General features: G+C 45.4%; 1 protein-coding gene across 1 annotated transcript in view; it reads right to left on the bottom strand.

Annotated features, from left to right (window-relative positions):
• CACNA2D4 (calcium voltage-gated channel auxiliary subunit alpha2delta 4) overlaps window positions 1-23,473 on the bottom strand; it is a 119,521-nt gene that overhangs the window by 82,437 nt on the left and 13,611 nt on the right. Inside the window, exons 6-18 of the mRNA XM_063153863.1 lie at window positions 21,984-22,115; window positions 21,024-21,084; window positions 19,995-20,145; window positions 18,368-18,442; window positions 17,255-17,344; window positions 10,957-11,070; window positions 9,797-9,875; window positions 7,707-7,840; window positions 6,833-6,850; window positions 5,537-5,614; window positions 4,210-4,290; window positions 2,016-2,090; window positions 763-849 (exon numbers count right to left, since the gene is read on the bottom strand). Of these exons, the coding sequence (XP_063009933.1) occupies window positions 763-849; window positions 2,016-2,090; window positions 4,210-4,290; window positions 5,537-5,614; window positions 6,833-6,850; window positions 7,707-7,840; window positions 9,797-9,875; window positions 10,957-11,070; window positions 17,255-17,344; window positions 18,368-18,442; window positions 19,995-20,145; window positions 21,024-21,084; window positions 21,984-22,115 (1,175 nt within the window). The remainder of the gene's footprint in view (window positions 1-762; window positions 850-2,015; window positions 2,091-4,209; window positions 4,291-5,536; window positions 5,615-6,832; window positions 6,851-7,706; window positions 7,841-9,796; window positions 9,876-10,956; window positions 11,071-17,254; window positions 17,345-18,367; window positions 18,443-19,994; window positions 20,146-21,023; window positions 21,085-21,983; window positions 22,116-23,473) is intronic.

The raw sequence follows: 23,473 nt of genomic DNA, 5'->3' as shown, positions 1-23,473 counted from the left end.
CAGTTCTTATCTTAGTCATTTAGGTATCCGTTTCCTCCTAGTTCTGAGTAAAATAAAACCAGTCACAGAGGAACCTCTCTATATGCTCATTTTATCTGAGGTCCTAGGTGTGCAAAGCAGCAGTGTGCAGCTCTTACAGGTGTACACTGTTTCTTCTTTACCACTTGTTAATAATTTTGCTCAAAAGACAGTAGAAAAGAGTTTGGCTTTTCTTTTCATCTTTTCTCTCTGGTCAGTTACTGCTTTCCGTAACTCCACACCTGTGCAGTAAGGTGGTTTCTGGAATTTGTTTCTCCTCTGTATTTATTACTAATAGTGACTGCAAGCTTTAGTCCCCTGATGAATGTACTCCTTGTTCCTGATCTCATTAGTGGAGTGGCTTCAGCTTTATCTCACACACTGCACGTGTGGGTGACATCACAGGGCACTGCCACACTCCTAAACTACTCTGGCTTTGTATTAAGGCAGCATTAGGCTTTGTACACACAGACTGGCTCCCTGGAGCATCCTCCAAAGTGCTTCCTTCCTCCTCCCAGCACTTCTTCTTTGTTCCATAAGAAGGAAAACTCATACTGGGAAGGAAGGCAAGCACTTGGCAGGGGAGCTTCATCTTTTGTCCTCCTGTAAACCACCCATCTCTGTCAGTCAGAGCCAGTCAGGCACAGAGAAACAGCAGGAGTGCCCCCCTCACCTTCCATACAGGTACACAAAGCAGTAGAAAGAAGGTGCTACAAGAGGCTAAATCCACTTTCTGACACTCACTATTTCATCCTGGTCTTCCCACTCCACTTCTGAAAGATCTACGCTGTTGTAGTTCGGCTTAGGCTTCAGTTTCTTTCCTTCTTTATACTGGAATTTAAAAAAAAAAAGGAAAAAGAAAAATATTCAAGTAAGTAGCTACATCAATTCCTAAACCAATCCTTTAAGAATTGGTGTGTAATTTGAAAAATAGGGGTGTCTCATTTATTCTCTGACTAGGCAGGCAGAATTTGTGCAGTAGGCAGAATTTCTTGGTCCCATGTCACAGATTTCTTTACACTGGCAGTGAGGCACTAGGGCAGTCCCAGTGGGACAGACAGGAACACAGCTAAACTTACAGGCAAAGGCTGTGGCCTCCTTCCCCTAAACAGATCAGTGCAACACCCCTGCCTGCAGGAAATCAGTTTTTTTCCCTGCAGCTAAGAGTATAATCCCATTAACATTATAATACCAGCAGGAGATCTTTTCTGATGGGAGTCAGGTTTAACTGCACTCACGGGAGACTTTTCACCTACAACTAATTGACGCAAGAGGGCTATTCCCCTAATCTCCGGGTGAGGGAGAAGGCGTGAATCGGACTGGGAGAGGCCAATTGACGCTGCAGGGATAAAGCAGCAAGGGCTGTGCTTTGCCCCGCCCTGGAAACGCGGCGTGTCCCTTCTCTTCACACACTTTACCTTTACAAGAACGTAAAATTTGGTGGATGATTGGTTGATGATTTATGATCACGATTTATATTTTTGTTTGTTTTTTGTTTTGTTTTTTTTTTTTGGGGGGGGGGGTTAGTTCTAGGGTTAGTTTGTTTTGGGGTGGTTATGAAATGATGATGGCAGTTGATTATTGTTTTTGATACTAGGAAATATAGAGGAAGGTTAATTAAAAGTGTATTGATGATAAATGGTTTGGATAATGTAGGGACATATGGTTTCATGTGCCTGTGGTGACCCTGGCCAAAGCTGCCTTTGTGAAGACAGGGCCACCATGGGGCTTCAGAGCAGCTTTCTCTTGTGGTGACCACACTAATGCTTATAGATGTGAGCAGGTGGGTTTGGGCAGACCAGAAACGTGTCTGAAATGTAAAATCCTCCCGTGCTGGGCATCTCAGCAATGAGGCCAGCTGGCCCTCCTGCTCCTGGGTGCCTGCATGTCAGAGCTGGTGGCCTTCACAGCCCAAAACCCCCAAAGGAATCAGAAGCAGCACAGAAAGTGCCCATGTTCAAGCCAGCACAGGGTCTCAGATGCACAGCTGCACGTACCAAAGGACGGAGGTCGGGGTGTGAGAGGATGTAGCCGTTGTTGGTGTTGAGGAAGGCGTAGCCATGGACACCCAGCTGCAGAAAGAGGCATGACAATACTCAGTGCTGATCACACCCAGGCACCACCAATATTGAGAAATATTTTCCTTTTAAAGGTATTGACCAGCAGAAAATGGAATCCATCCCAAAGCAGGTATTTGTCTGCTCTGTCTGTGCACAAAAGGATGTGCAGGAAGTTGGTCTGTGTACACATTCAGAAAAATATGTCCTCCTACAGTCTGATTGTCAGCATGGACAATCAGCACCCAGAGGCAGACTGAGCCCTCCACAGCAGAGATGCACAGGAAATGGGCAGTGATAGGGAATATTTTAGTTTTAAAACGATTTTTCAGGAATAGCATAATCTATCAAGAGCAGACACCGGCTGACCTGATCTGTGAGAGATTTCCAAGAGAGCAGTTAGTCAGCTCAAGCCCATATATAATGCAAATTCCAACTACATCCTGAGTTGCTAAAATTCTGCGGATAGCCTGTGCTTGCCAAAACATTAGATGTCTCAAGAAAAACAGCAATGAATAAAGTTTCTATCTTAAAAAAGTTCCAACTCTATTCCTACAGAGACAATCCTGGAGGGATAACGTAGGGAATTGAGGAGGTAACTAATTTACAGTCTGTCTGTGTATTCAGGGAATCAATTCTGTATTTCACACATCCCAGACCAAAACCTTGGACCATCTCTATGTGAAGCAGTTTCTTGAAAACCACACTTGGCTTAACTCAGTGTGGCAAAAATGAAACCAAGACACTGGATCAGCAAATTTCTTTTTTGGCCCATTAAAGCTGAAATTTCCCAGCCCAGTAAAAGCCCAATCATTAATATATAAGCTCCAGAGGTCTGGAATGCTGGAACTGATCCTTTTGGAGCCCATGTACTAGGGAATTCAAGTTGAGGACCCTAGATTTCCAAACTGGTCAGGAGTTGGAGGAGTTTCTGAGAAGATATGTCCTGCTGCTGATATAAAGAAATCAAAATTTTTCCCCTCCTTTCCTGGCACTGCTTAGAGGAAAGAACAGTGACCCTCCTTAGCCCAGAATAAAAAAAAAATTATTGTATATCTGTCCTTTGAGTGACATGGGGGGAGATAAAAAGGCATTATTCCTATATAGAAATCATATAAAAATTGACCCAAAGCAGGCAGCTTTGCATGCTGAGTGCAGGCACCCTGACACACTCAGTTCCAGGGTTGTCTGCAGGATCATTTCCTACAGCTGCCTGTTAATGGTCTGCCCTGCATCCATGTCTGGAAGCACCACAGAAATTCACAGCTTCTGACAGCACTTTCAGTCCTGTGAGTCTTCAGCAATCAGATTTTGGACAACTGCCTCACTGGTAGTAGTTGTCTGATAGTTATTGAAGAGAAAACAAAAACTTGAAATGTTGGCTCAACTTGCCAGATTTCAGGGTGGTCCTTGGATGTGCTTGTTGTCTCCTAACTGAACAAAGGGTCACTGCCTGAAATTTACAGCAGAAACCAAACCAAACAGTGCATCTCTGGGGGAATTTCCTATGGATGAACATTTTTTTTTAAGATACATTGAACACAGAGCTAATGGAAAGTTTTTTTGACTAACAATTCTGGAGAGCAAATACTCTATCCAGGTACAGCATAAAATGAGTGAAAGCCAACTTTCTGTACACTGTCCTGCCAAGAAACCATCATGCTGATCTGGAGAAAGGAACCTCTAGGCATGACAGGAGAGTTGGCTCTCCACAATCCATTCAGCCCTCAGTTTTTCAGCTAAGAATATTGACAGTGAAAAGAATACATTTTTTGCCAGCTGGCATGGCAGCTCTTGTCCACTGGGAACTGGATATAAAACTTCAATTCTTCTAATACAGGCTGTCATCTCTGAGAGATTTAGGCTGGTGACCATCAGGATGCAAAGGTTCCATGACCTTTTGCCAACCTACTGGATCACCCAGTCCTTGTGTTGCTGAAGCAGCCTAAAAGCTTGTAGTAGTAAATTATTTCATATGTGCTGTATGGAAACCACACACCACTACATCCAACTCTTCCCTCAGGCTCACAGTTTTTCCTACAGAGCAGCAGAAGCGATTTTTCAGTCATGCCCATGGAAGTGTGAGTAGTGACTCTGCTGTGCAAAGGAACCAACTGCATTATCTCAGTCTTACCTTGTAGCGTGGAGCAAGTTTCAGCAACTCCCTCAGTGGTACATCAGAGCCCACCACACCCAGAAGAATGCCATGGGATCGCTTTAACACAAAGGAGAATCCATTTTCAGAAGCAAAACCTGCATAATTTTATACCTGAAAACACATTATGGTCTGCCTAGTAGTTTTTCACCCATCCCCTCTAGGCTTGTGTGAAAGTGGTTATTCAAAACCAATTAATATACTTCAAAAACTCCACAGTGGTTATTCCAGTGTTCATGGAAAAGAGTATTTCTACACAACACTAATCAGTATTCACTACTGTGATTCGGAAGTAACAAAATCACTGAAAACAAGTTTTGAGGGCAAATCCCTGCATTCAGTATGTGTAAATAGCAATAAGGTCAAGAAAATAATGCAAACCGACAACAGGAATAGGTTGATAAATTGGGCCAACTAAATAAATGCCAAATACAAAACTGTTAACCCTGAAAAAAGGAAATCTCCCCTCCATGGCATGGGGATCTGTTTTTCAAATAAGCAGCTGGAGAGCATTATGGAAAAAATACACCCAGACTCCCACTGCAGTGCTGTGCTAATGCAGGCTATGGTCAGCCCCAGGTGGAGAAGGCACACAGTCACTTGTAGGACCTGGATGAAGAATTCATCCCTTGTACAGCACTGATAAGGTACCATTCTCCATTTTAAAAGCATGCTGAGAAATTAGAAATGCTACAGAAAAGAGTGTCTAAAGGGTTTCTAACCCCAGAGGAAATGCCCTTATCAAATCATCGAACTAATTCAACCTTTTTAATCCTATCAAGATAGACAGGTTTGATTTTATGGCAGTGTAGAAGATGCTTCCCATGAGAACTTACTAAAGGGTACAGGCTTTTTAATCTGAGGAAGCCATTATGACAGGAAGGTGAGGTCAGACAACTTAAAAGCAGAATTTAGACACCAGTTTTTCACTGAGAGTTAAAAACCACAATAGAGAGAGCTTGGGCCTCGATGCCTTTCTTCAATGATGCTTTTGCCAAAACCAGGATATTTCACTCATCTGTGTGAGATGTAAAGGTCTGCAATAAAATGCAGACTAGACAAGGTAATGATCTCTTTCAGCCTGAAATTTCAGGCTCTGTAAACTAGGCTTGGTTTGAAAATGGAAGGGATAAAACAAGAAGCGTCATATTTAAGGGGTGTTTTAAAGAAATCACAGACTATCATTCTGACAGATAAATGATCCACCCTGCCAGAGCTCTGCTGCCTTCCCTGATGGCTGAATGTTTGTTCAGAGGCCCTTTGGCTTTAGAGTCCCACAAAGCTGTGCTGCCTCTGCCTCACTCACCGTCTCGTTCTTCTTGCTGAACACTGGCATGGCCACCGTCGTCATGAGCAGCAGGCTCTGAGCCTGGGATGCAAAGAGCTGCCAAGAACAAGAGGAGAACTTGTGTCAGCAAGTGCAGCACCCCAGGAGCACCAGTGCAAGGAGATGCAACTCCCAAGGACCCCAGATGTGCAATTGGCCACCTCCTTGTCTCCCACTCAGGAAACAGATGGCAACACTTTTAAATACTCAGTGTCCAAGAGGACTGTGGATGGATGCTTGTTCTTGTGGGGTGATGAGGATGGGATGAAAGCCAGTGAAATGCATTGAAGAGTTGTTTTAATGAAGAGACAGGAACCTGAAGAAGTGGTGGCACAATTTGTACCCACCACTCTTTGTGAGTATAGACATGGGCACTTATACAATGAGCGCAAAAAACACCAACACAAACAGCACAGAACAGAGAAAAGCAACACAAATATGAGCAAAATCACAAACAAGGTATACTGCAAACATATGAATACCACAAATGAAAAACACCACAGACAAATATTTAAATGGCACAAATACACACAAAGCCTACTTATATACACTTGTTACTCAACCATCTAAGCTCAGGAAAAAGAGACAAAGTAATGATCCAAACAGATACACCACAGTGAGCTATCTCTATGAGGGATACAGGACATGCATATGTAATGGGATAAGAGGTGTTCCCAATTCAACAGAGGACAGATGCTCTAAAAGCACATGAGAGGAGGTAAAACAGGCAAGTCATGTGCAAAGGAGTCTCCCAAACACACCCACCTATCAAAAGACTCCCATCCTTTACTGCTAGTAACATCACTCCTCCCATCTCTCATTTGGTGTGAGTAGTAAGGCAAGAAATGACCTCCAGTCCCTACTACAGAGCATGCTGAGAGCCATAAAGGAGCAAGTCAGCAATCTAATCACTGGGTCAAGATTTGCACTTGGTATCTTGAGCTACTTCTCTGGATGATTTTGTGTGCAATCTTCCCATTTACAGCAACACTCACACTAACACACAGCAAGTAAACTACTCTGGACATGTGGAAAGAGATCAGGTGAATTAAGCCACTGCACAACACAGATAGCCCTACCCACTCTGAACCAACAGCACAGCTCTCCAGTACATCCAGCATTTCCTCTCCTCTTCTTGCCAGTTCAAGAGGAGCCTCAGTACTGCAGCCCCTACCCCTGCAGATGTACAGGCCAGCTGTGGCTGTGAAGGTTGGCACTGACACACTGACTGGCACAAGGGACACAGCACATGCACAAAACACAGGGTGCAGTTACCTCCTCAGACTGTGGCAGCTGGTGAAAGACATGGATGAACACACAAATGAATACATGAATGGAGGAATGAATCAAAGACAGGACAGGTTGGGACAGAGCAAGACGAGAGGCAAGAAACAAGATGCAGAAAAACATGTGCAGCAAACAAATGTCTGTGACTGCCTTGGGAAGCATGACTCTATACACCAGTACCAGAGGTGGCAAATCTGCTGATAAAATAAACTTCCTGGTTAATTAGTAGCACTTCTGGAGGCTTTGATAAGTACACTCAAGTACCATGTCCCAGCCCCTGTTTGGCACAGCTCATACAGCAGAAGATACCCCACGTCACCCTCACAGAGCCAAATGTCTCCCCACAGGGCAGGCCTGAGACAAAGCAGGGGGCATTGGGAGTGATGACTGCCTGGTCTTTTGCAGTGTGTCCTTTGCCCACAGGGCTGGGCACTGTGGTGAGTTAGGTCCTGCTAGTTCAGGAAGGAAAGAATGAGCCTGCTGCCTCAGTTGAAATCTCTATCTTTGAGTAGCAAACACTTTGCAGTTAGCTACTGGGCTGGAGGAAATCAGTCTCTGTGACCCTACCCTGAGCCAAGAATGACCTATTGTGTGAAAAATCCTTTAGAAGGCACCCTGCTTGCACAGAAGCACATCTTAGGTGATGTTGTGCCTGTGTGATTAGTCCTGGGCACCTGAGTCACTGCAGATTCGTGCCTGAGTGTGCACACACACCTCAGCTCCAGGAGTAAGCAGAAAAGAAATATTGTCTGTCTCAGCAGAGCCAGAGCCCAGTAATTTCTACCAACCAAACAACTCCTGGCCTGTTTTCCCTAAGTTTCAGGGCTTTCTTTGGGGTTTGGCCCGTGCTGGGGGTCCTTACCGCGCTGTCCATGTAGGCTTCGGTCCAGATGATGTCGTGGTCGTGGTTGATGACCATGGGCCGGCTGAGCACGTGCAGGTACTCCATGACATTCTCCTGGACATCTGCCAGCGTGGAGATCTGAGTGTAGTAGCCTTCATGGAGAAACAGAGCTGTGAGTCACTCTGCTGACACATCTCCCTTGCTTCTAAATGAGTGCAAAGCTAGAAAACTGAATGTCAAAGGCTGGGTAGTCTGCTCTTTGTAAAATGGGCCTTAACATGCCTCGTATCCAAAAGCACCTGTGGAAATCTAGAGTTTCAAAGCAGTGGTTCTGTTCTTCCAAAAATGCTGAAGCAATGTGCAAGATGAGAGTCTTGATATAACCAGATTTGTGCAAAGCAGATGCAAAATGTTGCTCTGGGTGTCAGGAAAAACCTTCCACTGATCAGAGTGCCTTTATTCTGGAAGGCCAAACATATGCAAGCAAAGGTTTTTCACCAGGCTACCCACTTGCCCTGCCCTATTTTATATTAAGATAAAATTCCCACTTCCTTTTCCAGATCTTTTTCCAGCACTCTTCAGTCTGCCTAGTTTTATGTTCAAGGATGGCAACTACTTCCATCTACACATTGAAAGCAGAATAAAAAGTGCAAGTTACTTCTTTCCAAAGCTTTGTCCCTGCAGCCGGACACACAGCCATCTAAAACTACAACAAGAGTACAGGGGAAGGATGTTCTCAAGTCACCAAAAGGTCCTCACAGAAGTACCTGCTGGTCAGAAGTGCTAACACAGTAATGTCATAAGGATTCTTGTGTCCTGCTTCTTACCACAGGCATTGGTTGCACTTGGTACAGGATAGAATATGTCAGATGGAAAACTTCCCAAACACCAGGAAAACATTGCCATGTGAAAGGGCTCATGTTCTGATAAGTTTTGTGATGTGCAAACAGATTTAGTGTGCTTTAAAACAAAGACCAAAAGAGTTACACAATGCATTGAAACAGAAGAACCAAAATCAGGGAGCCCTCTGCACAGCTCAGATCTGCTAAGTGAGAATGCAAGTGCACAGAGCACAATTTTGTTACCTGGTTATTCAGAAGAATGCATTCTGACATTTTACAGTGAACCAACAGTACCATGAAGTCTCTGTCACTGATCTCCTGGCTGAATACAGAATTTAAAACCCAGGGGTTTGCTTAACTAACAAAACATAAAAATATTATATGTAATTCATAGTGCTTATTAGATGAATGCTTGAGTCTTGAGCATCCCCAGCTCACAGACATTCTACAGGCCAGCAGCTCTCCTGTCAACTGTTTTCAGCAGCAAATGTTCCCATGCATTTCATGCTCTGCTGGAACCACTGCTCAGGCTGGAAAAGTTTGTACCTGACACCCAGCTTCAGTTTTGCCTTCCTTTCCCTGTTTATACAGGACACTGATGCAACCAGCATCACTGTCTCCAGAGGCCAGGTCATGCTCAAACGTGGATGGCGTTTTTCCCTTTCTTCCTTTACTCTTGCAGACTCTGACAGTACTAACTTGACTTTTTAACTGGCCCCAAATGCACAGAGGTGACTCACCTACTGTGGATGGATTTTCTCATTCATTTAATTTCATGCCAGATAGAGAGAATAGTGGGTTTGGGGTGGGATTAACAAGCTATTTTGGTACCTCAGTGGAAATCACTTACACACAAAGAATTTGGCCAGAATACAGGGGTTAACCTGCAGACCTTGTGAAAATTGCTGTAAAACCTTTAAAGCAGCAATGTTTGTTTTATGTCTCAGCCAAAAGATGTCAGGCTCTCTAACAGAGCTTTGGACAGATTGTCAAAAGCCAGCAACTAGGACACAATAAGCACAGGGGACTTAGGTGGACTACAGCCAGCATGAATCTTGGTCATAGTGTCCCTTGGCAGGGTGACAGGAAAATGCGGTGGCTCAGCACGGAGCACTTGTGTTAGTTGGACACAGGCACACTTCACATGGGCCAGCAGGGGCTGCTTTTTCCTTAGCTTGTCTTCCAAGCAGGGGCTTGTGGGCCCCAGCAGTGGTGGGTGAGCCCTGGAGGGGTACAGGGAGGCTGGGCAGCATTCCCACACAGCACCTTTGTTGTTGCAGGCGATCCATTTCACGTTCGGGGCAAAAGTGACCTCCCGTCCTATGAGGTACGTGAACACCCGCACCTAGGAGCATGCAAAGACAGGAGAATGAGGCTGCAATGTGCTACCAAATCCAAAAGGCTGAAGTTTGGCATCCCCTTGTCGACTGGTGTGAACGTGGTGAGAGAAATAGTTCTGCTTTTACACAGAGACAGGAGCCTCTCGCACCATTTGTTTCCTGTTTTGTGGCCTGGAACTTAATTTCCAATTACAATAAGCCCAGAAAGCCAAGTAGCACCCAGGATCATCATCTGAATAACAAAGCAAAAGTGCAAATTCTGTTTGATTTTATAACAGCAGCTCTGCCAGGCACTTGGCAACCACATGCAGAGTGGTTTATAGCTCCCAGGAATCCTTTACCCAGGGGAACAGCGGGCCACATGAATCATTTAGAGAGAGCTTTACCATTTCTCTTGCATTTGACCACCAACAAAAGAGCCAATCCTGAAATAAACTGTTTCAACAGCCCCCTGCTCTGGTCTCTCAGTAGGCTGCTTCTCTCCCTTTGTGCATTGCTGCTAGCTGGGATGAGGTAAACAAATAAATCAGGAGGGTTTAGGATGAGCAGTGGTCTATTACATTTTCACAGCCAGCTCTGCTAGTGCAAGCCTGTAATCACAGACATCAGAGTAAACAGGGCTGGAAGGCACCTAGAAGGGCTGTTTGGATCATTCCCCATACCACCATAAGAACTTGGAATAGCCAAACCTTTTCTGAACACGACCAGTTATAAACAGTCCTACATGGGATTAAAACTCTTAGCATAAGTTAGTTTTTAATTTTGAAATACTCAACTCAGTCTTTATAATCTCACCAGGAGAACATATAGATTGCCCACACCTTTAGAAAACAAAGTGTATGAAAAAGAAAAGCTTTCCTGACCTAGAGGATCTGCATTTATAACCCTCTCACCTCAGAAATCCCCACAGCAAGCTCCTGCCTGGCTGCTTTGTTTGCATTTACAGTCAGGTGCCCATGGGTACTCAGGTACTGGAATATGTGAATGCTCAGCTTTGCCTGATATCCTGGCTCATGCTCTCCCCCTCCCAGCACAGCAGAACAGCCCCTTTCCCCTCCCTTTCCACTTCTCACTTCCCAGCCAAACCTTCCGATCGGGCCAGTTGTATTTTTCAAAGACAGCTTCATAATCCTCCACGGCTCCATCGGTGATCAGCATGATGGCTTGGTTACACAGACCTCCTTGGCCAGCATCTCTGAACTACAAACAGAGAGGGAGAGCACTGCTTACCCACCACAGGCTGGTTTTGAGGAACTGCACTCTATTTATTCACAGTGGGCCACATCCTGACTTTCACTTGCAAACCCCACACTGCTCAGAAAGATGATTGTGTTCGCATGCTGCATATAGATTTTTTATTTATACAGCCTTGCCTGGCACATGCAGACACAGGAGGCTTTGCAGAAGTAAAATAATGAGGAAAAAATAAGTGCTGTGGAGGAAGGGTGTGATTCCCTGCTGCTTCACATCTTGCACAGTCGCATTAGTTTATGCAAAACAACTATGGATTGACCATAAACACGGCAATGCTGATTTGACAGCAGTAACTGTCACTTTTTATGGCAGAAAATGTGAGAGGAGTGGGAAATCAGACTCATTATTCCAGGATGAATCCATCAGTCAGCCAAAGAACAGCAAAGAAAGGCAGGAGCATATGAAAAAAGAAGGCTACTGCCATTGGAGCTGGGAAAGGTTATGGACGTGCCAGCTAGAGAGGCCATACACTGACATGACAGATGACCTGTTATTTATGCATAAGAGAGATTTCAGGCAGAGCAGAAGTGCACCAGGACTCTGGTACAAACACTGCCATGCTCCCAAGGGCACCTGCAGAGGTGTTGGACAGATGTGCTCCTACAAGCAAGCCAGACCCTGCCTGTCCAGCCAGGAAGAGCCAGCCTTGGAATGCTGCCTGTCTCCTGCTCCATGTGCTTCCCATGCCCTCAGGTACCTGCTCTGGAGAACTGAGGGCCTCCTGCAGCACCAACACAGTGCTAAAGCCAGCAGCAGAGGCAGCTGAGGACATCCCAGGGACAGAACTGAGCACTTGGCTGCAGCTGCCAGCTCTGTGGCACTCTGTGCTTCTCCTTGTCCTGCCCCTCACTGCTGCTATGCTCTGAGAAGGAAAATCTGAGGAGGGTGCAGAAATTGATGCAGAGTGAAAAAATTATGGAAGAAGGAGAAACAAAAGCTCTCCTGCTAACAAAGATTAATGAGAGGCAATAATATGAGATAAGAGTATACAGGAGACCAGCTGAAGGGCGATTAAGGTTACATCAAACAGCAGCAATTTTAAACTGGATAGTTATATCTTATGAAAAAAAAAAAAAAAGGTATGCAAATGGCACAATTAATTGTATAAAATTAAATCCCTGGATGGGAGAACAAGAGCACAGGCCATGAACTGGGAGTTTTTAGATGTTTTAGGGTTCAATTCCCAACTCCTTTAGGGTTTGGTAATGCTATGTTATGACAGACAAATGCCTTTTCCAACATGGCTGGTCCTGTGGTTCCACTGCAGATTAACATCATGACCATGAGTACCCTGACGCCAGTTCCAAGCCCAGATTTCCCCAGTAATTTCACCACTCCTTATTATGAAATTACTGGGCTCAGTGCTAATATCACCATAACATCCCCTTCTGCCACCATCTATGTTATCAGTCCTGCCTCCTTCAACTTCACACAGCACCTGTAGCTACACTGCAGAGAGAATGGATTCAACAGCCTCTGAATGATCAGAGGTACAAACCCTCTCTGGCTGCACCCCTGCTTGTATCACTGAGCAGAACCAGGACAGATGATCAGGAGTGATCAGAAGGATGCTGTAACAGGGTCATTTCTAACTAGCTGCTCTCAGGTGAAACATCTCTGGGAAATACCAAGTCAGGATGAGGTGTTTGGATGTGCTCCTCCTCCTCTCTCATGTCCCCACAGCAGCACATTCAGAGGGGAGACAGGCAGTAAAGGCTGAGGGTGTACAACACGATGCAAAGGATGCTCTTAGCAAAGCAGAAAAGCAGGTGAGAGCCTCATGGGATTTTGCTAAAGACCAGCAGGTAAGAAAAAACCAGAGCCTCAAGTGAGCTATTTCTAGGACAGAGATCAACTGAGTGCAGATTAGCAGGGAGAACAGACAGTGCAAGTGTCCATGAGGGAGGCACAGGGTGCAGGAGATGTTGTCAGAAAGAGGCTCAGATCACAGATATAGGAACCTTGTGGTTATGAAAGCAGCTTATTCCTAACTGTTGCAATCTACAATATGTCTGTTTGGATTATTATTAAATTAACACTTAATTAAGGTCACCCACCATTTCATCAAATGACTTAAGATCTCTTCATGAAGCTTACTTCAGAACTCATAATTCTGAGATACTGAGAAATTGGATGTTATATCAGAACCAGCAATCTCCTAATTACAGGAGTAGATGATATTTTCAACAGGGAAAATGAGATCATCAGTGTCACAGAAATGGAGATTAAAAAGACAGATTTAGAAAACAAACGAACAAGAGGTAATCCCTGGTTTTTAGGTCCTTTGTGACTGGCTGCAGCTGTAGCAAATGATCTGACAGCATTTGCAGCAAGCTCTGAGCATAATTCCCTGCTCTGACTGAAGTCTCAGGAGCATGAAAGAAGGGGAGATGAGGAATAGCATGTCCACAGAAGAGATATCTGAAGACTTGCAGGCTAGAGCTGGGTCAGTGAAGGAGGCACAGAGCTGTGTAACTTCAGTCACGTTGCCAGGACTAAGAGGCACGATCTAATTAATTCAGGGTCACAGTTTCCTGCACTCCCTTGTTTGCTCATTGCCTTTTACTCTGCAGTTATAGGCTGGCACAGAGCTCCCAGTGAAGAGACTGGAACCATCAGCATGGCCCAGAGATGTGCAGGCAGGCGTGCTGATTATGTGCATGCCTGACCAGGGGACTGAGCAGCCCCTCTCCATCTCTCCTGACCCATTATTTATGCAGACCTGCCTCTGGAATGGCCTCCAGAACTACTGAAAATTCAAACTTGGTGGAAAGCATCTCATGGGGAGAAAATCAGCAGTAGACAAGAAAACAAAGCCAGTGAAGGAGAAACGAGAAAGGGCATTAAGCAAGATAGCAGGAACTGATAAACAGGAAAGCCTGAGCTTTGCATATCCTGAAAAATATGCTGTAGAATCTGGGTCCATAAAAATGTGAATGGAATCAAGAAATAATTTCTAAGTGTTCATAGAAGAATCAAGAAAGGGAGTAAAAATAATACAACGCCAAATGATAAACAGAGGGAGATGGTCAGGCAGAGATTCTTTAGAGCCTCCATCCTTTGTCATCAAAAGGAAAATATTGTAATGACTGGGTACTCACTGAAGTGATAGGAAACTAAGAAAAGAATGAATGAATTAGAGGCAGGGTCACAAAGTGGCAGGGTTAGGGAAAAGACTAATTTAAAGCATTTGAATAATATGTGCTCAGCATGAAGGGAAAGAATTGCAGAAGGTGTAGCTGAACTACTTGCCTTATGGGCTGAGACTTGACTGGGACTATACAAGATCCCAAAGGATGAAGAGGCAATCAACAGAAAACACAGAAAATGGATGGATAAACCCTCAAACATCTAGCATGCTACTAGAAAAATTAGTAACACATGCATCTTGTGAATGCATAAATCAATAGACACAAGTGAGAGGCCACAAACCTTTGTTTACTTAAATCAGCACACAGGTTCATGCTTTTTATGGCACCAGTTTGCTCAAGTTACTCAGAATTTTATGTCTCACTGAAATCCAGTCTGTTACCAGTTTCATCACTTTTTCCCACCTATAGCCATTCTGGAATGACCCACTCAATTAACTTCAACATTTATGTGATTCCTGAGATCAGCAGTGAGTCAAGGCATGACTAAATCAGCCTGGTGGTAAGAGGAAACATCCTTCCAAGGTGGCCTTGGAAAGCAGAACTTGGCTTTTCTTGTCCTCCACAGGGTGGGAAAAGCAACAGCTTTCAAAATACTTGCTCTGAGTGTATCCTGAGAAAGCAGGACAGATGCACATTGGAAAGCAGAGGCAGTGGCTTGAACACAGAAGAGGAGGGTGGATACTGCCTGGGGAGGGATGCTGCAGAGACACATCAGCTGAATAGGAATTAACAATGTGACAGTGCCTGAAAAAAAACTGTAGCTGTTGTCTTACGTCCTGTTAAGAGGACTACGGTGTGTAAAACAGGGAAGGCAATTATTCTGCTCTGCTTAGCACCTGATAGCTCTCAGCTGCAGCACTCACACACTGTTGGGAGGATGGTGGAAGCAGCCTGGAAGCAGAACAAAGGGGTATAAATCCTGCAGGAAAAAGGGGAGAGAACAAGGCAGGCCAAGCTTGTTGAAACAAGGAAGAGAGGAGAGCAGTGAGACAGATTAAAATTTAATAAATAAGAAAATACCTCAAAGATAGCACTTAACACCTGAGAATTTTGAAGCACTTCATAAATGTGTGCTTAAGACCATGGCTTCCCTTGGATGCATATTTTATTGAAACCACTTGGTTTGTGGCTAAATTGAAATGGAGAGTTCAAGTGGTTTATTGAGCATGGCAGAGAGGGACGGGGGCGGGGGGGTCTCTGGCTGGCTGTTCTCCTGAAACTGATCTGCAAATTGTGTCATGGATTAAAATATGCCCTGTCTCCCCCAGGGATAATGGAGGAGAACAAAGACAGTGAGAGATTTGTGCTCTTCTTCAAGCCCTCTTTGCTACTCATACCTCATTGAGTGGGTCTCTGCTGGGCTATTAATTCTGTAAGCAATTGGACTGAGGAAAATTACCAGGGAAATTCTGCAGCCACTTTCATTACAGATATTATTACTGGTTGTCTCTTGTAATCAGCAAAGCCTGTTTCATCAGTGTGATGCTGCAATTTTCATTCTCCTGTGTGCTCCCATGAGCAATGACAGGAGAGCCTGAGGAACAGCTGAGAGTGGGAATTTTGTCTGATGAGAAGGGGGTGGTCAATTCCACCAAAGTTCCCCCTTTTGCTGACTGTGACTGCATAGATTTGTTTTGGGGCACACTGACTAAAATCCTTTTCCTCTGCTCTTACCCATACAGGTCTAAGAAACTCGAGGAGATGATTTCAGAGAGCCCTCAAACCCCATGAGCATTTGGCAGGGGACACCCTTTTATCTTAGGCTGTGCTACTTGCAGAGCCTGGGGTGCTCCAGCTGCTGATATTAAGGCACTCTGTTTCACACATTTCTTTGGTAACAAAGATATTGTTTTATGGACAGCCATTTCCTAGGCACAAAACAGCATGTCACCTTTCCTCATCTGCAGGTGCTCAATGCCTGAGCCTTCTCCCCAGACCCAAGGTGAGCAAAAGGCATGAGGGAAGCAGTACTTCACCTTGTAAGTGAAAACAGCAGAAGGTTCTGTCACCACTGGGTGTTGCACTGTCCAAGAGCAACCTCAGAGCTGTTTGGAGCTTGTTGAGCAAGACAGACTCAACAAGAATCAAGATAAGTGATGACTACTGAAATTGTTGACTGTATTTTTTAATGCTAAATAGAGAGAAGAAATAAATTCTTTACCCACCAAAGAGTTTGTTCTCTATTACTGCAGTGGAGTCACATTAATCTACTGGGGTGCATGGGCAACACTCCCTGGAGGTACTTTTGGTTCACTGTTTCAGTGGAGGACATATTTGTCTCAGCTTTTAAGGCTCCTTCCATCCCAAGCCCTTCTATGATTCTATGAGCCACAACCCCACTATATACAGTGCCATGAGGGGATGGGGGTATTCAGCTTCTTCTTGGTCCTTTTCCTTGTTACCATTCCTTAAGAAACAGAATTAAATTGTATGTTTTCCTCCAGGCTACTGAATTTCCTATTCAATGAAGCAATGAATAATTTATGGTTCTTTTCAGAGGGATTAATTCTCCTGTACCTGTGATTTCTTCCCCAAGCACTGACACTCAGCAAAGTGACATTGAAATAAATCTGAAGAATAATCTTCCATGTCTTCATTATCACCACTGCTCACTAATAGCATTACTTACAACCAGAACTGTGGCCCTCAGCAATCAGTTGTATTTTATAGCCACCATCTGGAAAGGTGCCTGGGCAATGCCCAGTTGTGTGGCTTATTAAGAAAAGTCATGAAGCCACAGCTTTGCTGGCTCCTGATCCTTCCTGGGCAGGGACTGCTGGCTGTGGACATCATGCACAAACCAACACTTCCCCTGAGATGGGTGAGCCCTGCACACTGCTTGTGACAAATGTGGGATCCATGAGATTAGCTCCTGCCTGCTCCCCACTGCAGCAGCCTGAGGGATGTGCTGACACTGGGGGAGAGGAGTGCAGGGCTGGGCAGGGACTTTCAAGCCTCACACCAGCACCAACTCTTACCTCTCTCAGGATTTTGAAGGACTCTGTCAAAGCCTTGCTCACAGTCCCCACTCCTTTTGCCTGCAGTTCCTCCACCAGCTGCTTGAAGTGCTGGCAAAAAGAGAAGGAAGAAAACCAGGAATGAGTTGCAGGCAGGGTGTTCCCTTTGAGCAGGGCAGGAAAGGGTGGGCCAGAAAAGGCTGTGCCAATGTAGCTCCAGCAGGACTGCATTTCTCAGTCTCTGGACTGTGAAGCACTGAGGATCCATGTAAGATCATGGAAGGGGCAAATCTGGGAATCTGACTTGCCCTTATCTGCTCCTTCAGGAAAAATAAAACATCCTGTGCACCCAAAAGCAACAGCAGGGGGAAAAAATAAAAATGTGAATGCTTGTCTATGACTTAAGTGGCATTGATCTGCTTAAATTAAACCCTCTCTGCAAGACAGTGTTTAGGATGTTTGGAAATCCTTTGGGAATCCCTGCAAAGGCATCACCCTTTGTAGTCATACTCTGTGGCCTAGGGCTAATCTGGGAGAGAAATCTAATTGTTGAAGGCATACAGGGATGCAGTAATACAAATTAAAAAAACTGAAAGAAGGAAAACAAAACAGAAGCTAAAAATACCAGTCAGCCAGGAGGGTGGTGGAGCAGCTGGACACCTCAGGGCTGCTGAACCCTCCTGGATCAGAGCAGCAAAACCCTTCCACTGACAGGGCTTGCTAGCAGTCCATCCTGATGAAGGATCAGGCCAGGCTGAGAACATATTCACCAGGAAAGGACTGATTGTTCTCATTTCTGAGGGCTGGGGATGTGGGGTATCTAAGATGGAGACCTTCTGCCCTCTGCACACAGTTTTTAACAAGGCAGCCTGGGCTAGGTCTGCTGGTGGTGCAGCAGTGGGGACCAGGGGAGCTGTGGCTGCTGCTCACCCACCAGCTGACCCTCTGTCACAGCAGCTTGGGGTAATTCAGGGTGAGCCACAGAGCCAGCACACAGCCCTGAACTGCTGCTGGCTTCTGAAATTCAAACCCTGTTCCTTGTCCCTGGAGTTTCATCTCACAGCATCTCAACCCTGTTCTCTGCCTGCATGAAGGGAGTTACCTGAGTCACACTGAGAGGGGCCTGGTACTCACCTCTCTGTTATCTCTGTCTGCTTGGACCAGGATACCCTTAAAACAGGGCTCAATAAAATGAACATAATCATTGTACTGCAAAGAGAAAACAAGAAGAAAGGAGTTGTCATGGGAGAAAATTCACAAAATGATTTCATGTCCTAGGTGCATGTTCAGAAAGCAGCATGGAACATGGTGCCATTTTATACCCATTTCCCTTTAAAACTGTTTATAGTTATCATGGCAAACTAGGATTTTGATGACCTGTTTGTTTAAATAATGCATTAATTACAGTGTTTTGCTGAGTTCTAGCTGAGCAGATCTACACATACAAAGTTACTTTTTTTCCCCCACTCACCCCACAAAGTCTTTATCCCCACTTTATGAACTTGTATCCCTGGCCTTGCTTCTAGCACTTTTTGCACACAGTTTTCACTTCTGGAGACTTTGTGAGTTCCCAGCTGAACCTTGTAACCCGAAGTTTGAAACCTCAGGTGCACAGCTGAACAGTAACAAAGCAGGTTAGCACACATCCACTGGACTGGGATAATTAGGGGAGTGGATGATTCCAGGCTGTGACATGTGAGGAAAAACTTGGTAAGGCCCCTGTGAACCTTTTCCTGCAAGGTTCAGGAGAGTGCAATTCCTAAGAGGCCTCTGAGGCTCAGCTGATCAATAGGAACTTAGGTCAGGCTATAAGGTCTCTGAGCCAATAGGTTCTTGGTGTGAGTGCAGTAAAGAAAAAAAAAATTAAAAAATATATCTATATATCTATATATAAACATGGTATTTCTGGGATTGTTTTTGAAGAACAGATGATATATCAAACTCCTTAATGACTCCCCTTCCATTTTTCTGCCAACACTGTTCACTCTTCCATCTGTCCAGTCATATAAAGACAGAATTGTTGCCACTGGAGTTTCTAATTAGCTAACATAAGAAGCTATCAACAAAAAGCAAAATTTGTATCTCAGTGGTTGTGCCCTGGCAAACTATCATAGAAAGAAGCCTGGGGAAGGAGATGGTGTTTGAATTAGCTCTGAAAATTAGAAGGCAAGGAGCCTTTAACATGGCACCAGTCTTGCTATGAGTCATGGAAAGAAGTTTTGCATTCTGTGGTCACTGGTGCTGGTTTTCTGTGGGTAACCAGCCCATCCTCACCCTGCCAGGGCTCAAAAAGGAAGAGAGTGACACTGAAGCTTCCTGACCAAGCTCCAGGCAGCCCAGCTGATGGACTCAGAACTGTAAGGGCAGCCTTGCAGGATGCTGGAGCACAAAAGGCACACGGTGGTAGTTTTCTAGCCTGGAAACATTATCCTGAGGATTACACTGCTGCTGCTGGACCCAAATTCAGTGTTAGGGCAAGCTGGGTGAATTATTATCTCTGGTGTCTCTCTGCAGCCCTTTGTTATCTGTTGCAGTCACATCCCTAAGAAAACAAAAAGATGCAGCCAACACCCTCTGTGGAGGAGAGGTGAAATGAGCTGGCAGCAACCCTGCTGAACACACAGAGCTGCCTTCCCAAGGGGAATCTCCCCAATCCAACAGAAGTGCTGCTGTAGGTGGGTCACTGTGATTTGCTGAGGGGAAGGAGGAGGGGTGTGAGGCACCAGGAGAGAGCTCAGCACTGGAATGGAGGCAGACATACTGCAATGATGTTGACAAAGTCATTTTCTCCCAGAGTATCCAAAATGGTGACAATGGTGTGCTTGGCAATGGTCATCCTCAGGCCCTTCATGCTGCCACTGACATCCACGATGATGACAATGTCCTTGGGAGAGGTGGCTGCTTGGATGTACCTGCACAACAAAGAGCAGCAGCAAGCAGGGTGAGAGCCAGGGAGAGGGAATGCTGGGCATGCTGCTGTCACCCTGCCAGCCACAGCACCACGGCCACCATGGCCACATTGCCCAGCAGGAACAGGCTGGCCCCAGCACCTCACTTCCTGCCTGGGAAGTGCTGAGCCTAATGCAGACATACACCCAAGAGTTCTGAAACTCACCACAGTTCTGAAACTCAAATATCCCCACCACCTCCCAGCCATAGAGTGTTTCCATGTGGCACATGCTAGAAGCCACAGGGAAAACTGTTGCTGGCAGGGCTTCACAACCTGCTATTAACTTTATTTATGTACCCCCTTGTCACTGTTATCTTTTCTGAAAAATCTCTTTATCCAGAATTTTCTCCTGAGAAGCCTCAGAGAAAAATGAAAACAATTATCTGATTTGCTTCTCCTGTGTTTTGCTGCTTTGGAATGTGGTTGGAGATTGTTTATCCAACAGGTGATTGTTTCATTGGTTTCATGTGAATAGTTTTTACTTATTGGCCAATCAGGGGCCAAGCTGTGTTGGACTCTGAAGAGAGAGTCACAAGTTCTCATTAGTACCTTTTAGCCTTCTGTCTGTATCCTTTCTGTATTCTTTAGTATAGTTTTAGTATAGCATTCTTTAATATTATATAGATCACAAAATAAAAAATTAGCCTTCTAAGAACATGGAGTCAGATTCATCATTCCTTCCAACAACAGGGGTCTCAGAAAATACCACACCCCCCACCTCCTGCAGGGGCACCCCAGGACATTAATTGCTGATCAGCAGCTCCCCAAGGTGTCACACCTTGGAGAAGAGGGAGAGAGGAAGGATCAAAGGTGCTTTGGCCAAGTCCCTCCAGAACTCACCAGCCACGGTTCCTGCAGTCAAAGGAGATGACTCCATTCTCATCTGGTAACCACTTTATTCCTGAGGAGAGCAGCAAGAGGAGCAATCAGCACTCACAGCAGGCAGGCACCTGCACTGCTGCTGTTGCCTGCTGAGACCTGGCTACCCCAGGGAGCACAGGAGGCTGGCCAGCCACAGCAGTGGCCATTCTGCAGAAATACAAGCAGAGCTGCTCGGTCTTTGGCAGTTCTGAGTAAACTGTTTATTAAAAGATGTACCTTGGAATAGTCTGTTCAACTGTGAAGCAACTGCTTGTACTTTTGAGTTTTTTTTCTCAGCTTGATGTAGTTCTCAACAACAGATTTTTTTCTCACAGGGGATGGTGGAGAGCATAAAGAAGCAGCAGCCGTGACTGGGATGCATCCCAGATTCCCTGCTACAGGCTCTGCTCACAGCCATCTCTGCATTCACCTTCCCCAGCATGTGCCAGGGCACAGAAAAAGGGCAGGCAGCCATCTGACCAAGTGGCACCAGGCAGGCTGCAGCTGCAGAGCATCTCAAGGGTTCCTGCAAGCACAGCACCTCCCTCCTGTGCTGTGACCTAATGTGCACTCACAGCTGGTGAGTGGATGACCAGACAGGCTGGCCAGCTGCATCTGCCATGTGTGTCCTCAGAGGCTTGGCCACCACTCAAACCCTCAGGGGAGCCCTGCTATGGTGTTTTGAGAGCTCTTTGGAGGTCCCCTGCCAGCAGACTCCTCTGGGGATGCATGAGGGGCTGGTTCTAATGGAAGAAAGGGTTTTATGCCTGCAGAGTAATTCCTTCAGCCTTACCAGCCCATTTTGCTCACTGTATTCTGCCCTTCTCAGGGCTGGGATGGCCCCAGGCTTCCCAGACTGGATTCCTCCATGGCACAGGCCCTGTCTTGCAAGGTTATTGTGTGGCACTGAAAGAGCAAAGCCCATCTCTACTCTTTTACCTGGGTACAGCCTGAAGAATCCAGTGGAGCTGCCAAAGTACTGCCAGGTCAGCGTGGGATCCCTTTCAAAGTTGTCCACAAAAACAGGATTCAGGGCTTCTGACATGTAAACTCCATTGAGTATGGCAGGGTCTGTGGGGGAGAAAACTGTGTTAAAAGAAGGGAGGACATCCACCATCCCTGATGGAGGAGAGGGATGGGAACAAAGGCAGCTGCAGGAGGAGTACAACCTTGTCCAAAGCTTTTACATTGATGCATCCTGTTCTCTGGCCATTCAAGTGAATCCTGGAGGCCAGGGCACCACTGCCACTGCAGGTGATCTCAGCTTGGTCAGACACTATTAACCCCATTTCTCTTGCCTTGAGCCCTACATCTGGTTGGAATAATGCTCCCAGAGGCCCAGGGAGGTCATCACAGTGCTGAGCACAGCTGGCACAGCCTGCAGGCAGTGTTTAACTGCTGCCTGACAGGGGATGTGTGGCTCTTGAGAAGCAGTAGGCTGATGCATCACTGACAGCCTTTCTGCAAGGCCTGTCTAAATTTATGCTGGGTGTAATTACCTAAGACAGAAGAGCCCTAGGATTTACACAGTTGCACTCTTGCTCTTCTTTTCCTCATTCAATCTTTCTTTTCTTCTTGGCCTGCCCTTTCTTTGACAAAGCCTGGGCTGTCCTACCATGCCCCCATCTCCTCAGGAGAGTGAGAAACAACGCTCACTTTTAACATTTGAAAGGTGTTGTCATTATATTGAAAGAGTTCCATATTGTTGTCTCCTTAGTGCAAGTTTCCTACCTCCTTGATGTTTCTCACAGGCAGCTCCTTTAAGCACTGACTCTTTCTTCTTCTCACAGCAGCCAACTAACGCCAGTTCTCCTTCAACCAACAAATCCACTCTTTTATAGCACTCTTCTTCTTATTGACTACAGCTGTGGCCTGCTCCTAAGCTTTGATAATTGGCCCAGCTGCAACTCTTTAGGGGGCAAGATTACTTTCTATACTACCTTTATTTACTTATATTCTATCCCCCTACAGAAAGGTTTATTAAACCTTAACAAAGTACAACAAAAGACTGAATAAGGAAACCCTGACAGCACTGGGAGCATGGATCACCATGTGCTCACCCACAAAATGGCTCCTCCACCTTTTATACCTTTGATGCTGCATCAATTAACCCTGGCCCCTACCAAAGTCCATCAGTCAGCTCTTCCTTGCCATTCATTGGTGGGGATTGAGAGGAATGATGGATTCATCTTTACAAACAAACTGTGTCTGCTGGTAGACAACATCAGCACTGAGAGATAAACAATGGGAAGGATTTCACTGATTGATTAACGGAAGAAGACATTTGCCTTCACAAATAAACTGTAGGTTTGCTGGTAAATTAAACTGAACATTGAAAGATGAAAGAAACAATGGGGAAAAACTCCAAATTCCATAAGAATTAAAAATGAAAAGGGAGGTTACACATTAGAGGGAAATCTTTGGTATCA

The sequence above is a fragment of the Melospiza melodia genome, chromosome 4 (genome assembly GCF_035770615.1).
Source record: "Melospiza melodia melodia isolate bMelMel2 chromosome 4, bMelMel2.pri, whole genome shotgun sequence".
Lineage (NCBI taxonomy): Eukaryota > Metazoa > Chordata > Aves > Passeriformes > Passerellidae > Melospiza > Melospiza melodia.
This window is presented reverse-complemented; position numbering and strand designations above follow the sequence as displayed.